Source organism: Bradysia coprophila, unplaced genomic scaffold (genome assembly GCF_014529535.1).
Source record: "Bradysia coprophila strain Holo2 unplaced genomic scaffold, BU_Bcop_v1 contig_70, whole genome shotgun sequence".
Taxonomy (NCBI): Eukaryota; Metazoa; Arthropoda; class Insecta; order Diptera; family Sciaridae; genus Bradysia; species Bradysia coprophila.
The window spans coordinates 1,376,328-1,392,869 of NW_023503941.1; the positions used below are offsets into that span (position 1 = coordinate 1,376,328).

The following is a 16,542-nucleotide window of genomic DNA, read 5'->3' on the forward strand; positions in this document are numbered from 1 at the left end:
TGTTTTTCAAAAGAATCCATCACAACAACATTGGAAAACAACTGCACGAACGACATTTTTTGTTTCTTTCAAATTGTATTTTAAATTGCAAAACATTAAACAAATTTCAGGTTAAAAAAAAACGAAATAAAAATTACAATAAAACCAAATTCAATAAATTACGATCAGAAAACGACGCCGGTACCATTAAATTTGTGTAGAATAGAGACAAAAGACCAAGTTGATATCGCACTGCATTTAAGAAGATTTCTTCTCAGCTTCTGTTGTGAACTCTTTCCGTTCTTCTTTGGCATCTGACGAGGTTCTGGAAAGACCTTTGTCTCCCTGCAAGTCACCAACAAAACAGAAAACTCAACCATCCGTTCAATTGCATTTTTTGTTTATTTGAAAAACGAACCCGAATTTTCCGCCTTGCCTTCATCGACCATGATAAGCTCATCAGACGGTAGCGTTCCTTCATTCTTTCTCGGATCTTTTGTGGTACGACCAGCAGTGTCTGCCATTTCAAGACGAATCGATTAGCATGTGGGCTGAAAACTATTCCCACATTCAACTTACCGTTGTTGTGTTACCGACGAACAGTATGAAAAACAAAATGCTCAACGCAAGCACCTGCCAGGGCGCATCTTTGTGGAATGATAATTGATACAATGTCCAGGAATTGTAAGCTTGATAGACGTAGCCAGCGAATAGGAATGGCAGTAGAAAGCTCAGTCCACGCCACATCCACGAATGAAAACCTTCAATGGTAATGTCCATATTGTGACGTTCGCCGAGTGCCTTTAATCGATACAGTACGCCTTTCTGGTACCTGAACTGTAGATATTGAACGAAACCTGTGTGAAATGGAGAAGGGAGCACCACCGATTACGATTATAATTGGACAGCGAAATGCGAGTGTGACTCACTGATGTATGCATTGAAATACATAAATTTATGCCGAAACAGCTGCCACGGTTCACCCTGAGGCCATACCAGTAATACACCTGCGCAGACTGTTGATATGAAGTGATGAGCCCGCCACCATCCCTTGATGCGTGAACCGTTCACCTTTAAAATGGATTCGCGGATCGTCAACGTACAGTAATACCAGACCAACAGGAATATGAACGACAGCTCCAGAGCCCGGTTGTTGAACAGCAAATTAATTATGGCCATGAACAGGCCAATTCCATTCAAAATTAATTTGAATTTCTCATAGTCGTCTTTGTATCGCACTTTGTCGTTGCGATTCAGTATGGAAACGTTCACATTGCCCAGAATGATCTGGAAACAGATGGATTGTTGTCGGATGGAAAATAATGGAACCTTTTTTCGGCAGCGTTTTCAATTTATACCTTCAAATACAAGCTATTCTTTTGCGGCAACGATTGTTCGATTTCGTACAGTTGTGCCTTCCTTTTCATTACATTTTTCTTAAGTTCAGCTAACACTTCACGGTCGTCTGGTGTTGTGATGTTTTTGTTTTGATAACTGCAACGAATGATAGAAAATGTTTATTGGTCTTGTACAGAAGCGATTATTAAATGGACTGCAAAAATGGAGAAACAGACAGGTTAATGAGATGTAAATCTGTTCCTTCTGTTGTTTAAAGTGGTCGATGCAAAGTCTGTGACTCTTTTGGTTTTCGTATACATAACGTCTCGACAGTCCGATATTATAATTAGACCCGTACGAAGTACTGGGGTCTTATAGGTTTACGCATACGTTTCTAACAGGCATGAGCGCCACCGAAAATAAGCCGCCGATCAAGCCGCCGCCGGCCATTTTTGAGCAAGCCGCGCCGCAGCCGAGCCGGTGCCAAAAACACGGCTCAAGCCGGCTTGAAACGGCTGGAAAATGAAATAAAGATTTCGAAAGGTGAATGGGTGAAATAATTTTGAAAACCGAGATTCCTGTTGATCCTAAGCAGCTCAAGTACTTTTTGAATTTTTTTTTTCAAAATTAAGAAAATTTTGAAAATTTTCTCGAATTTTCATGAATTTTCCAGAATGGTATATTACGTCCTCGCTTCTAAGTTTGTTGTTTTGGCAAGTATGACCTTTGCGGAACGAGCCGAAGGCGCACAATCAGTTAATTCACAAATTTGAGAAAACTTTATCGATCTTTGCGAATTTTCTCGATTTTTTTTTCTTTTCAATTTTTACTTGATTTTCGTGAGCTTTCCATTTCTTCTCGTAAACCATTTTCTTAATGAGTTAAATGAGTGTACCGGAGCATGATTTTCCATTTTGAGGCAATAAAACTTGACGTGTTAGTGAACCTTAGACTTAGAGACTTGCTTGTAACAAGACCAGTTCCACTTGCACTTTGAACAACCTAATCTACCTACATTTTCGCTTTCCGTACAATTTCATTTTCATGCTTACTAGTTCATTTTCCATGAATTTATCGAAACGTTTTTATTTTGAAAAAAAAAGTTAAAAGGAACCTCCAGCCGAGCCGTTTTAAGCCGGCTCAAGCCGACTTTTTCGCCGCCGCCGAGAAATTTTTTTCGGCTAGCCGCCGCCGAGGTTTCTCCGTCGGCGCTCATGCCTGGTTTGTAACACGTCGAATTGGACTCCCCGAGTAAGGGGAAACATATTGTGGTTGTCTAGAGATGCCAAATCGAAAAAAAAACATAGCTGACGCCGACCCGTACAAAACACCTATTCGTATCAAAAGCCCTTAATGTGAAACTCTTCATTTCTCTTACTTCATACTCTTCTCTACTAAGAAGCTATTCGTCCTTTAACATCACTTACAACATCCACTCTTTTCCTTGTTGTCATATACAATTAAATTGCCGGAGGCAATATAGACAGCCCCGTACGAAGTCAAATTTCATAAATTCCTATTTAAACAGCTATATACCGCTATATTTACCTATATTTCACTGTAAATAAACATTTCACAGAGGAATATATGCTATTATATAGCTCTATATGCCTGTATATAGCTCAATATAGCTGTATATAGTTGTGTATAGATGTCCATATATGGGATGCCGAAAACGACCAACACATATAATCAATTCCTTCTCTGTTACCAGAAAGTACCATTTTTACCAAGATATTTCACTTTTACTAAAATCCAATATGGCCGCCGGCAGCCATTTTGTTAGAATACCGGAAATAACACTGACGCTTTAGATTCGTTGTAATCTTTCAAACAAAAAAAAATTCATGAAATTCGGTCAAAATTTACTCGAGATATTGAGAAAATACTCCACGTTCACTGTACGGCCGAGTAGCCAGATAAGAGCTCACTCCAAGAGACCTAGCTCACGCTCCGGAGAACATAATTTCATAAACCTTCTTTTCTCCTTCTCATAAACCCGAATTTGAACAGATTTCGACAATTTTAGCTTTATTAGCCAGGTATTGACCGTACCAAACAGGGAAAAAAAAGTTTATGAAATTAAGTTCATCGGAGCGTGAGCTGGGTCTCTTGGAGTGAGCTCTCATCCGGCTACTCGGCCGTACAGTGAACGTGGAGTATTTTGTCAATATCTCGAATAAATTTTGACCGAATTTCATGATTTTTTTTTGTTTGAAAGGTATTAATGAATGTAAAGCGTCAGTACTACTTCCGGTCTCCTAACAAAATGGCTGTCGGCGGCCATATTGGATTTTAGTAAAAGTGATATATCTTTGGAAAAATGGTACTTAGATAGTTTCTGTTAACAGAGAAGGAATTGATTATATGTGTTGGTCGTTTTCGGCATCCCATATACGGACATCTATATATACCTATATACAGCTATATTGAGCTATATACAGGCATATTGAGCTATATAATAGCATATATTCCTCTGTGAAATGTTTATTTATAGTGAAATATAGTTAAATATAGCGGTATATAGCTGTTTAAATAGGAATTTATGAAATTTGTCTTCGTACGGGGCTGTCTATATTGCCTCCGGCAATTTAGTTGTATATGATAACAAGGCAAAGAGTGGATAATGTAAGTGATTTTAAAGGGAGAATAGTTTTTCAGCAGAGAAGAAAATGAAGTAAGAGAAATGAAGAGTTTCACATTAAAGGCTTTTGATACGAATAGGTGTTTCGTACGGGTCGGCGTTAGCTATGTTTTTCTTGTCGTTGTCGATATCAAATGAAGAAACAAGTTATGTGAAAATCATGTCCTTGCACGTCACCTGGAATTGTCCTGTGACCACCCCCTAAACACTTCGACAAAAAATATAGGCGAGTAGCGTGAATAGTGCCTGTGACACATCACTGCTCCCATCATGAACACTGAATTTTTAAGTGTCACATTTGGAAGTTTTAGTGATAACAGCTACCGCTTAGGATTGTTTTGTATGTTCCAACTCATACAATGAAACAACTCATTTTCATCTATCTTTGCAGGAGAAACTCAGTACCTAGTGTGATTTCATCAGCCTCCGAATTTTTTCTATGTTCATGCTAGAAGCAGTGCTGTGCCTGTGGCCGATAATATCGTTCTCTGAACGACACTATCGTTTTATGACAAAATCGGTTCCAAAAAACGTCCTGTCCACGGGACAGTATTATCGTTTTTAGAACGATAATCTCGTTCCTGACGATATTGACGGTGTAGAAATGTCGCCACTCGTTTCCGTTATCACATATTCTTCAGAAAAGCTTACTAAGTTTTGTTTTCATTCAGAGTAGAGATGATAACGTCCGACAAGTTCCTACGTCATGTCAATGTGTTTTATCACAACAATTTAAACAGATTCTCATCCAACATTTAAAACTATGGCTTGTTTGTTGCATAAGAGTTAAGATTGGTCGTCGAATAACGTAAGGCAGACTAATTTATCATTCTCTGTAAGTATATCAGCTTCTACTACATGTTGAGTGGCAAAGTTTTGTCGCATCATCACAGCACGAAAAATGCTACAAAAATAGAAACTGAAACTCCGTTTGTGGCATATCTTCATTGTGAGTCATATTTATTTAACCACATGTCCGTCACAATCTAGCGTGTTTTCAAAGCTGAACATTATCGATGGTGTCTTCAATCCACGATATGTAGGCGCTAACACGTACATAAACTGACGGAATATCCGGCTGAGCACAGGGAAAATGGCCAAAACTAACAATTCCAACAATTTCCTCATTCTGTGTTAGTGCACCACCTCTATCCAAATCACAAGCACTGACTGCACCTCCTAGCAAACCGCCACAAATGTGATTGTCGTGCAGCAGCTCCGGCTCAAGATTCCAAGCACTCCTGCATGTTTCGATCGGAATGATGGGCATGTCAACCGTTTGAAGTATGTCTGGGAAAGTCGGATAGAACGAACTCGAATTACTGCCCCATCCATGCAGGGTGGCCATGCCGGTATGCATTTCGTTGGGTGAAGGCAGTGCAATCGCATTGACAAAGTAGTCGAATGCGAACGGTGTTTGGAATACCAGGAGACCGATATCGTGAGGACTGTAGTAATTCTCAGCGTCATTGAACTCTTCATGTGACCACATATTGCTTCGTGTCACATGTCGCACTTGTTCGGTTCCCCCAAATTCGCTCAAATTATGTAAGCCGGCGATCACAACTGCTATTCCGTAACTTGGAAATGCTTGGACACAATGACCAGCTAGCAATGAGTGGGGAAAAAAAGACGTGTCGATGTACCACATGAGTAGAAAGATGCAGTCTGAACCTTACCGGTTAACACCCAATTAGGATTGATGATCGTTCCGCCGCAAAAATGAGATGGCCTAACAATTCCCCACTGTAATGATACCATCCACGGTGCACTTCCCATCTCGGCATCACCGCCACCTACGATTCGTCCATGCGATGAAGATCCACTTGCGGATCCTTTACCAGTTGGAACAAGAATGCCATTGTGAATTTTGAACAGTGGGGATGTTAAGCGAGCAGCTTGTGCTGTCAGAATAACACCAAGGACAAGAATTGATTGAATTTTCATCTTTGCGACTATTCGATACGGTGAACGAAGATAAACTGAAACTTCAATTGATGTGATCTGATTGCTTTTAAATTGTCAAAGTGATATCGGTGTCGATTATCTCTTGAAAATGTCCACACGTTCACTGATTGATTTTGTATTTTCGGTTTTTAATTAGATTTCCTTCACGATGATGTCGGCAATGATGCAGATAAAAATACACGACAGCTTAACTTATAAGAAACGGGAACAACGGGAATCAATGCACAATTTAGTGTGGTCCTGAATTGTGTTAGTTCACAGAGTAAGAGATTTGGTAGCCAATGTGAATTTATGCATAAAATTGTATGCATTTTATGACACGGTCCATCATACCCTTCTCGTAAACGTTCACTGATATGGTACGACCATCAGTTGTCCCGGAAAATTCATCAACTTTGAGGCCATTTTCCCTGGCCATTTCCAATTTATTTTTCATAAAAGTGCTGTTATCTGAAAGCTACAAGCGAGGCTACAAGCTACAATTCGGAATGCTAAAACCAGTGGTTCTTGCACAGACATTTCGCAACTACTTCCCCTCTACCTGATTTCGGTTCAAGGATTATGAAAAGTTTCCCTATACAAATTTCAATTCACTTTTACAAAAGCTTTTTCGTGTAACATAAAATGTCGAATCCTGACGTTTCTACCACTTCTTTGTTCTAGACACTCGATATTTCTTAAGTTTTTGGTCATTTTTTCGACTAACATCTGGACAGAACTCTAAAAAGTTTCAACGAATAAGGGACGTCTTCATGGTCAACTGTCTTCCTTATCTTATAACCATAGAACTGCAGGGGATCATGCCTGCACGTTAGTAAGCAGGCGTGACGCAAGTCCACACTACAAAAAAATAAAAAAAAATTTTTAGGGACTAAGGAACATATTATATACAGCAACTTTTTGACTTTTTCCCCTTGGCTCCCACGACTCTTAAAGTATGTTAATCGTTTTCTGGGCGTCAATACGAGTTCAACGAGCTATCGCACGTCTCATAAGGTTCAAAATTGGCCGAGATATTGCATTTCAAAGTCTAGATTTTTCTATGGTAAAGGTCATATTTGACCCATTCTGAAATGATGAATTTTACCAACCTTTGCTTGTTTGTTTGTTTGCTTGCTTGTGGAATCTATCTCGAGAGCGGCGCCTACGATTTTGCTGAAATTTTGGGAGTACTTTCTGGGCATGATTCTAAGACTTTTGGCAAAAAAAAATTTGGGTCGACATGATCTCGTTTAGGAGCTAGGGCTTTCGGAAGTTCCCATACAAGCCCCATATATTAAAATGTAAAATTAACGTTTTATATGTGTGTGTAAGTATTTGCATGTGTTTCTCGATATGTTATGATATGTAGGCTGTTTGGAGATGAAACTGGAATGTTTTTTACTTTCAGTTTTGGAGTAGAAAATGGCCGTATGTGCAAAAATTTGGTCACTATCAGTTTTTAGATTTATCTCAGGAACTATGACAGATGGAACGTTCGTTTCTTCGGCAAAGTCTCAGAGTTTTGGAAGTAGAATATGGCCTTATGTGCAAAAACTGGAAAAATTTGGTCACTATCAGTTTTTAGATTTATCTGGAGAACTGTGGCAGATGGAAGGTTGGTTTCTTCGGCAAAGTCTTAGAGTTTTGAGAGTAGAAAACGGGCAAAATGAACAAAACTGGAAAAGTGTTTCAATTTTATGTTTTTAGACATTTTTCGAAATGTATGGCAGATGGAGAATTGGTGTCTTCGGCAAAGTCTCAGAATTTTGGAAGTAGAATACGGGCGAAATGAGTCATTTAAAATGACCAAAACTGGAAAAGTGTTTCAATTTTAAGGTTGGTGTCTTCGACAAAGTCTCAGTGTTTTAGAAGCAGAAAACAGTGGCAAATATGAAAATTGTCGGGTAGTTGGATTTTTCTGTTTCAAATGTGGTTTTGATATGTTATAACTGGCGCTGTAACCTTAAAACTTACAAAAGTACTGACATCAGACAAAAACCTCTTAGAAGAGGAAGGGTGACGCAGGTCCTTTACTTACAAAAGTATTGATATCAGAAAGGGTGACGCTCAAGGCTCCGATACATAAAAATTTAACTTTAACACCAATTCTTTATATTAAAAAAATTGCGTCACAAATGGCAGATGATGAGGACAACCAAACAACAAATTTATTAAAAATTATTTTTGTCATCCTCCTAACTGAGTGATTAATTGTCGTGGCACTATTACAACTATTTCTACAACTATAAATTTTTAACATAAAAGAAGTTAAGCTTACACAGGTGCAATCCGAATTAATACCTCTTAAAACTTCGCAAACATTTTGAATATCCATAGAGGTTTCTTGAAAGCGTCTAACTTCAATCTTTATAATTTTAATTTTAATAAAAAAAAGCAAATGAAAATAAACTAAATAAATGGAAATAAAAAAAGAGAAAACTGAATTCTCGTAGAGTCGAAAGTAGAATTACTTTTGAAATAGAACCGAAATCATCTGCCATTTGTGACGCAATTTTTTTAATATAAAGAATTGGTGTTAAAGTTAAATTTTTGCGTATCGGAGCCTTGAGCGTCACCCTTTCTGATATCAATACTTTTGTAAGTAAAGGACTTGCGTCACCCTTCCTCTTCTAAGAGGTTTTTGTCTGATTCAGACGATTTTTCTGGCTCCCTTCTGGGTTTTTAGCCCCGTACGAAGTACTGGTGGCTTATAAGATTAATATGCCGTTTGTAACACATCGAATTGGAAGCAGACAGTAAGGGCAAAGCATTTGGTTATGTTCATAGATGACGAATCCGCAATAAAAACAAGGCATCAGAACAGTCGGAGAGTTTGCTACGACTGAGCCCCGTACGACCCGTAAACCTATTTAGCCCGAAACCATTATACGTCCATAGCCCTAATAAGCCCGTAACCCTTATTCGTCCGATATCAAAATGCTTCCGTAACCTTATTGCGTACTTGACATCATTGTCTATTTTTGCAAATTGTAAACTGTAAGCGTTCATCTTTAAAATTGCGCTTAGCGCAATTACAAAAGCCCGTACGAAGTACTTCTCAAGTATAAAACAAAAGTTTACGATGTAATCTTAGGAATCCGAATTTTTTTATCCCAACTTTCTTTCGGTATTGAATTATCTGTCAAACGAAACAAAAAGTAGCAAAATCTGATGAAATATACTCGATTTATGTGCAAAAAACACTTAGGGCCGAGCAGCGGCCTTAGTTCAAGGGCCCAAATTTGAAACTTTTTTCGCCACGTTCTTTTCTGTATTATATTACCTTCCATAGAAAACTAAATCTAGCAAAATCGGATGAGATTTACTCGATTTATGTGCAAAAAATACTTAGGGTCGAGTAGCGGCCTTAGTCCAAGGGCCTAAATTTGAAACTTTTTTAGCCACGTTCTTTTCGGTATTCAATTATCTCTCAAACGAAACGAAACAAAAACTAACAAAATCGGATGAGATTTACTCGATTTATGTGCAAAAAACACTTAGGGCCGAGTAGCGGCCTTAGTCCAAGGGCCCAAATTTGAAACTTTTTTTGCCATCATTCTATTCGACATTCAATTATCTCTCAAATGAAACAAAAACTAGCAAAATCAGATGAGATTTACTCGATTTATGTGCAAAAAACACTTAGGGCCGAGTAGCGGCCTTAGTCCAAGGGCCCAAATTTGAAAAAATTTTCGCCACGTTCTTTTCGGTATTCAATTACCTTCCATAAAAAACTAAATCTAGCACAATCGGATGAGATTTACTCGATTTATGTGCAAAAAACACTTAGGGCCGAGTAGCGGCCTTAGTCCAAGGGCCCAAATTTGAAACTTTTTTCGCCACGTTCTTTTCGGTATTCAATTACCTTCCATAAAAAACTAAATCTAGCAAAATCGGATGAGATTTACTCGATTTATGTGCAAAAAACACTTAGGGCCGAGTAACGGCCTTAGTCCAAGGGCCCAAATTTGAAACTTTTTTTGCCATCATTCTATTCGGCATTCAACTATCTCTCAAATGAAACAAAATCTAGCAAAATCGGATGAGATTTACTCGATTTATGTGCAAAAAACACTTAGGGCCGAGTAGCGGCCTTAGTCCAAGGGCCCAAATTTGAAACATTTTTTGCCATCATTCTATTCGACATTCAACTATCTCTCAAATGAAACAAAATCTAGCAAAATCGGATGAGATTTACTCGATTTATGTGCAAAAAACACTTAGGGCCGAGTAGCGGCCTTAGTCCAAGGGGCCAAATTTGAAACTTTTTTCGCCACGTTCTTTTCGGTATTCAATTATCTCTCAAACGAAACGAAACAAAAACTAACAAAATCGGATGAGATTTACTCGATTTATGTGCAAAAAATACTTAGGGTCGAGTAGCGGCCTTAGTCCAAGGGCCCAAATTTGAAACTTTTTTAGCCACGTTCTTTTCGGTATTCAATTACCTTCCATAGAAAACTAAATCTAGCAAAATCGGATGAGATTTACTCGATTTATGTGCAAAAAACACTTAGGGCCGAGTAGCGGCCTTAGTCCAAGGGCCCAAATTTGAAACTTTTTTCGCAACGTTCTTTTCGGTATTCAATTACCTTCCATAGAAAACTAAATCTAGCAAAATCGGATGAGATTTACTCGATTTATGTGCAAAAAAACACTTAGGGCCAAGTAGTGGCCTTAGTCCAAGGGACCCAATTTGAAACTTTTTTCGCCACGTTCTTTTCGGTATTCAATTATCTCTCAAACGAAACGAAACAAAAACTAACAAAATCGGATGAGATTTACTCGATTTATGTGCAAAAAACACTTAGGGCCGAGTAGCGGCCTTAGTCCAAGGGCCCAAATTTGAAACTTTTTTTGCCATCATTCTATTCGACATTCAATTATCTCTCAAATGAAACTAAATCTAGCAAAATCGGATGAGATTTACTCGATTTATGTGCAAAAAATACTTAGGGTCGAGTAGCGGCCTTAGTCCAAGGGCCTAAATTTGAAACTTTTTTAGCCACGTTCTTTTCGGTATTCAATTACCTTCCATAGAAAACTAAATCTAGCAAAATCGGATGAGATTTACTCGATTTATGTGCAAAAAACACTTAGGGCCAAGTAGTGGCCTTAGTCCAAGGGACCCAATTTGAAACTTTTTTCGCCACGTTCTTTTCGGTATTCAATTATCTCTCAAACGAAACGAAACAAAAACTAACAAAATCGGATGAGATTTACTCGATTTATGTGCAAAAAACACTTAGGGCCGAGTAGCGGCCTTAGTCCAAGGGCCCAAATTTGAAACTTTTTTTGCCATCATTCTATTCGACATTCAATTATCTCTCAAATGAAACTAAATCTAGCAAAATCGGATGAGATTTACTCGATTTATGTGCAAAAAATACTTAGGGTCGAGTAGCGGCCTTAGTCCAAGGGCCCAAATTTGAAACTTTTTTAGCCACGTTCTTTTCGGTATTCAATTACCTTCCATAGAAAACTAAATCTAGCAAAATCGGATGAGATTTACTCGATTTATGTGCAAAAAACACTTAGGGCCGAGTAGCGGCCTTAGTCCAAGGGCCCAAATTTGAAACTTTTTTCGCAACGTTCTTTTCGGTATTCAATTACCTTCCATAGAAAACTAAATCTAGCAAAATCGGATGAGATTTACTCGATTTATGTGCAAAAAACACTTAGGGCCAAGTAGTGGCCTTAGTCCAAGGGACCCAATTTGAAACTTTTTTCGCCACGTTCTTTTCGGTATTCAATTATCTCTCAAACGAAACGAAACAAAAACTAACAAAATCGGATGAGATTTACTCGATTTATGTGCAAAAAACACTTAGGGCCGAGTAGCGGCCTTAGTCCAAGGGCCCAAATTTGAAACTTTTTTTGCCATCATTCTATTCGACATTCAATTATCTCTCAAATGAAACTAAATCTAGCAAAATCGGATGAGATTTACTCGATTTATGTGCAAAAAATACTTAGGGTCGAGTAGCGGCCTTAGTCCAAGGGCCCAAATTTGAAACTTTTTTAGCCACGTTCTTTTCGGTATTCAATTACCTTCCATAGAAAACTAAATCTAGCAAAATCGGATGAGATTTACTCGATTTATGTGCAAAAAACACTTAGGGCCGAGTAGCGGCCTTAGTCCAAGGGCCCAAATTTGAAACTTTTTTCGCAACGTTCTTTTCGGTATTCAATTACCTTTCATAAGAAACTAAATCTAGCAAAATCGGATGAGATTTACTCGATTTATGTGCAAAAAATCCTTAGGGCCGAGTAGCGGCCTTAGTCCAAGGACCCAAATTTGAAACTTTTTTTGCCATCATTCTATTCGGCATTCACTTATCTCTAAAATGAAACAAAAACTAGCAAAATCGGATGAGATTTATTCGATTTATGTGCAAAAACGACTTAGGGCCGAGTAGCGGCCTTAGTCCAAGGGCCCGAATTTGAAACTTTTTTCCCCACGTTCTTTTCGGTATTCAATTACCTTTCATAAAAAACTAAATCTAGCAAAATCGGATGAGATTTACTCGATTTATGTGCAAAAAACACTTAGGGCCGAGTAACGACCTTTGAGCCATCCCAACAAGCCCACATTGCATCTTACCCAAAAACAATGTTCAGCAACTTTGTTCTACTTGTCAATACCTTTCATTTGATATATCACAAGCAGCTATTGCGTGCGTATTTCGGTAGATATCGGCGAAAGACTGAAAAACACCTATAGGGCCCTAGCTCTGGAAGGGCCGGCCCTACCATGCCCATTTTCGAACTTGACCTTACTTTTGTCCATACCAATCGGGGAAAAAAAGAATTTTGAAAAAAGGTTGTGATTTACTCTAGCTAGAGGGGTCACGGACGGACGGACCGATGCCGTTTGTAACACGTCGAATTGGAAGCAGACAGTAAGGGCAAAGCTTTTGGTTATGTTCATAGATGACGAATCCGCAATAAAAAAAATGTCCGTCCGTCCGTCCGTCCGTCCGTCCGTGACCCCTCTAGCTTGAGCAAATCACAACCTTTTTTCAAAATTCTTTTTTTTCCCGATTGGTATCGACAAAAGTAAGGTCAAGTTCGAAAATGGGCATGGTAGGGTCGGCCCTTCCAGAGCTAGGGCCCTATAGGTGTTTTTCAGTCTTTCGACGATATCTACCGAAATACGCACGTAATAGCTGCTTGTGATATATCAAATGAAAGGTATTGACGAGTAGAACAAAGTTGCTGAACATTGTTTTTGTGTAGGATGCAACGCGAGCTTGTTGGGAGGGCTCAAAGGTCGTTACTCGGCCCTAAGTGTTTTTTCCACATAAATCGAGTAAATCTCATCCGATTTTGCCAGATTTAGTTTTTTATGGAAGGTAATTGAATACCGAAAAGAACGTGGCGAAAAAAGTTTCAAATTTGGGCCCTTGGACTAAGGCCGCTACTCGGCCCTAAGTGTTTTTTGCACATAAATCGAGTAAATCTCATCCGATTTTGCTAGATTTTGTTTTATTTGAGAGATAATTGAATACCGAATAGAATGATGGCAAAAAATGTTTCAAATTTGGGCCCTTGGACTAAGGCCGCTACTCGGCCCTAAGTGTTTTTTGCACATAAATCGAGTAAATCTCATCCGATTTTGCTAGATTTTGTTTCATTTGAGAGATAGTTGAATGCCGAATAGAATGATGGCAAAAAAAGTTTCAAATTTGGGCCCTTGGACTAAGGCCGTTACTCGGCCCTAAGTGTTTTTTGCACATAAATCGAGTAAATCTCATCCGATTGTGCTAGATTTAGTTTTTTATGGAAGGTAATTGAATACCGAAAAGAACGTGGCGAAAAAAGTTTCAAATTTGGGCCCTTGGACTAAGGCCGCTACTCGGCCCTAAGTGTTTTTTGCACATAAATCGAGTAAATCTCATCCGATTGTGCTAGATTTAGTTTTTTATGGAAGGTAATTGAATACCGAAAAGAACGTGGCGAAAATTTTTTCAAATTTGGGCCCTTGGACTAAGGCCGCTACTCGGCCCTAAGTGTTTTTTGCACATAAATCGAGTAAATCTCATCCGATTTTGCTAGTTTTTGTTTCATTTGAGAGATAATTGAATGCCGAATAGAATGATGGCAAAAAAAGTTTCAAATTTGCGCCCTTGGACTAAGGCCGCTACTCGGCCCTAAGTGCTTTTTGCACATAAATCGAGTAAATCTCAACCGATTTTGCTAGTTTTTGTTTTATTTGAGAGGTAATTGAATACCCAATGGAAAGTTGGCAAAAAAATTTGGGTTTCTAAAATAATGTCGTAAATTGTTGGTTTTATTTGAGAGGTACTTCGTACGGGCTTTCGTAATTGCGCTATGCGCAATTTTAAAAATGAACACTTTCAGTAAATTTGACAATTCCCAACTTGACTTGAATTTTGGTAACAGACGCATTAGAGGGTTGTAGACGTATTAGGGTTCCGGGCTTATTAGGGCTACGGACGTATTATGGTTGCGGACGAAATAGGATTACGGGTTGTACGGGGCTAAGTCGCAGCAAACGCTCCGACTGTTCTGATGCCTTGTTTTCTTATGAACTGGCCTGGTGTTACCTTAACCATCGACAGAATTCAGAATTCAAATCTTTCTCGAAAAGTATTGCGAGTTGAACAGTATAACAACGCGAGAAGAACGACAATAGAGAGGATTAGCTCAGTCATGCTGTGAAATTTATTTTTCTCGGCATTGTTGAAATCCCCATTAAACACATTGGTAGAAAATGAGCCAAACTCACATTTGTTTGGCGTATATCGGCAGACATATTTACGAACAGAGAGATCTCTTTTAAACGCCCTGTTTAATTTTCTAAAAGGACTCTTATTCGAGAGAAGTAGCATACGTGATTGAAAAGATAGAAACATTTCATCGATACACACACTGATACGCCCAACGAATACACTGTCGGTACGTTTCTAAACCAAGCTGTTCTCTGGATTCGATACAAATAAAAATTCCTAATCCTTAGCTCAACTTTGAATGAAGAAAATGCGCTGCCCTTCAACGGCAGAATTTCTACATATTAAGATTCTCAGTGACGTGCTAGGACCGGATTTTCATGTTAGGCCACCAACATTTCTTTTGAGGCCGTGACTTCAAGAATACAAATCTGTTATCGACAACGACTGCAAAAATATAAACATTAAGTTCGGACAGTCGAGGCGTTATAAACAGCAAAATGTATACGAAAACCCTTTGTCTTTGATAGATTTAAGTTCCAGGAAGGAAGACTTCTGAAAGTAAGCCCACCGTACTGTGGAGTAAAACTTAGGGTAATTAAGACGGGTATAGTTGTGATGTTATGGCCATAACCAGCCACTGCAAGTTTAATGATCACCTTCACAAAAAAGAACGTCGAAGTGACACGGCCTACTCTTCAGATCTGCTAAATCTGCACGTTAATTTCATACTTAGACATAACACCATTAGGAACTGTACGTTTGAATAGCTTCTTGCTAAAATTAAAGATTCGATGAATAAGGTCCATGAACCAGGGAGCAAAGTATCAGAGATTACGGTTTCGACATTAGTCCCTGAAATTCTAATGCAAACCCAGTTGACATGGTTCAGCTAACGGATACGTATCGCAATAAATTTTCCACTTCCTTTGGTTGGAAGTATCGCCTGATTTGTTGGCACAGATTCTTCTACTTCGTTTGTTTTATGAGAACATTAGCTACAGCTCTTCGTTCACTTATTGTCGATAACAGATGTTCGAACAACAAGTGTTATCTTATCACAGCACAGTTCGGTATAAAGACCGAAAATCCGTCTATGAGATAACGCGACTGACAACTCGTCAAAATTAACCGCTTTATCATCAGTAATTAGTGCTACACTTCATTGCATAATGCCGTCAGAAAAATAGAAAAAGTGAAAATCAACGTTTTTTTGGGATCACTTACGTTTTTAGGTTGCTGGAAATTTGACTAAGCCGATACCGTTGATGTTGGATGTCTTTTGTACATTTCTGTTGCAGTGAGTATAGACCTTCAGTAAAAACACAAATTGGTAAATTTCTCTGTTCAAAGTAAATCCGATAGCACAAAAATGTCACCTTCTAACAGTTCCAAATAATTGGTGTTAACCACCTGGAAAGAGGATCACTGTTTTATTAGCCGAACACAAAAACAAATCGACAAAAAATCCAAAATAGAAGGAAAATTTACTTCGAGATCCTTGTATTCATTGGACAACTCTTCCCAATCGGACGTTAATTGATCGAGGCTGGTCATTGTTGTGTTCAATTTAAGATGAAAATATCATTTAAATGTTCGGCCGAACAAATGGTTTTTTTGTTTCGGTAAAAGTGCTCTTAATCGCGACAGTATGTAGGCCGAACGGAATGTCTAAATATAATTTTTTTTTTGGAAATTGGAAAATGTCAAAAATATATGTTGATGTTACGCTCTCTACCACTGATACAGTGTTGCCAGAACACGGAAAAAGGAAAAAAAATATGACGGTTGGCGGTGTCCCAGTCAACATGATTTTGTCTTCTGCAGAGAATGATGTATTTTAGGTTATTTGAGACAGATTACAGATTTTTTGAAATGTCAACTTGGTCAACTTTGAAGAAAAAAATAGTTTTTATCAAGTTGACTTTTCAAACAATC

The 16,542-nt window shown here is 38.5% G+C and overlaps 2 protein-coding genes across 2 annotated transcripts; both read right to left on the reverse strand.

Annotated features, from left to right (window-relative positions):
• Window positions 1-53: 53 nt before the first annotated feature.
• Window positions 54-16,379, reverse strand: LOC119083624 (transmembrane protein 120 homolog). The gene is made up of 8 exons (XM_037193359.1): window positions 16,096-16,379; window positions 15,984-16,017; window positions 15,832-15,916; window positions 1,338-1,473; window positions 909-1,266; window positions 559-836; window positions 398-496; window positions 54-324 (listed from the first exon to the last, which is right to left on the reverse strand). The coding sequence occupies exons 1-8, from the start codon at window positions 16,159-16,161 to the stop codon at window positions 238-240; spliced, it is 1,143 nt and encodes a 380-aa protein (XP_037049254.1). The 5' UTR covers window positions 16,162-16,379; the 3' UTR covers window positions 54-237.
• LOC119083625 (lectizyme-like) lies at window positions 4,872-5,954 on the reverse strand. The gene is made up of 2 exons (XM_037193360.1): window positions 5,641-5,954; window positions 4,872-5,569 (listed from the first exon to the last, which is right to left on the reverse strand). Exons 1-2 carry the CDS (start codon window positions 5,906-5,908, stop codon window positions 4,959-4,961), a joined length of 879 nt encoding a protein of 292 aa, XP_037049255.1. The 5' UTR covers window positions 5,909-5,954; the 3' UTR covers window positions 4,872-4,958.
• Window positions 16,380-16,542: the final 163 nt, after the last annotated feature.

Bases quoted from the DNA above. Each gene is read 5' to 3' on its own strand.
- LOC119083625 (XM_037193360.1), bottom strand. From the start codon at position 5,908: ATGAAAATTCAATCAATTCTTGTCCTTGGTGTTATTCTGACAGCACAA. The intron at 5,570-5,640 runs GTAAGGTTCAGA...ACTCATTGCTAG, and splicing joins TCCTAATTGGGTGTTAACCG to CTGGTCATTGTGTCCAAGCA.
- LOC119083624 (XM_037193359.1), bottom strand. From the start codon at position 16,161: ATGACCAGCCTCGATCAATTAACGTCCGATTGGGAAGAGTTGTCCAAT. The intron at 15,917-15,983 runs GTGACATTTTTG...TTTTTACTGAAG, and splicing joins TTATTTGGAACTGTTAGAAG to GTCTATACTCACTGCAACAG. The intron at 497-558 runs GTAAGTTGAATG...TTGAAATGGCAG, and splicing joins TCGTCGGTAACACAACAACG to ACACTGCTGGTCGTACCACA.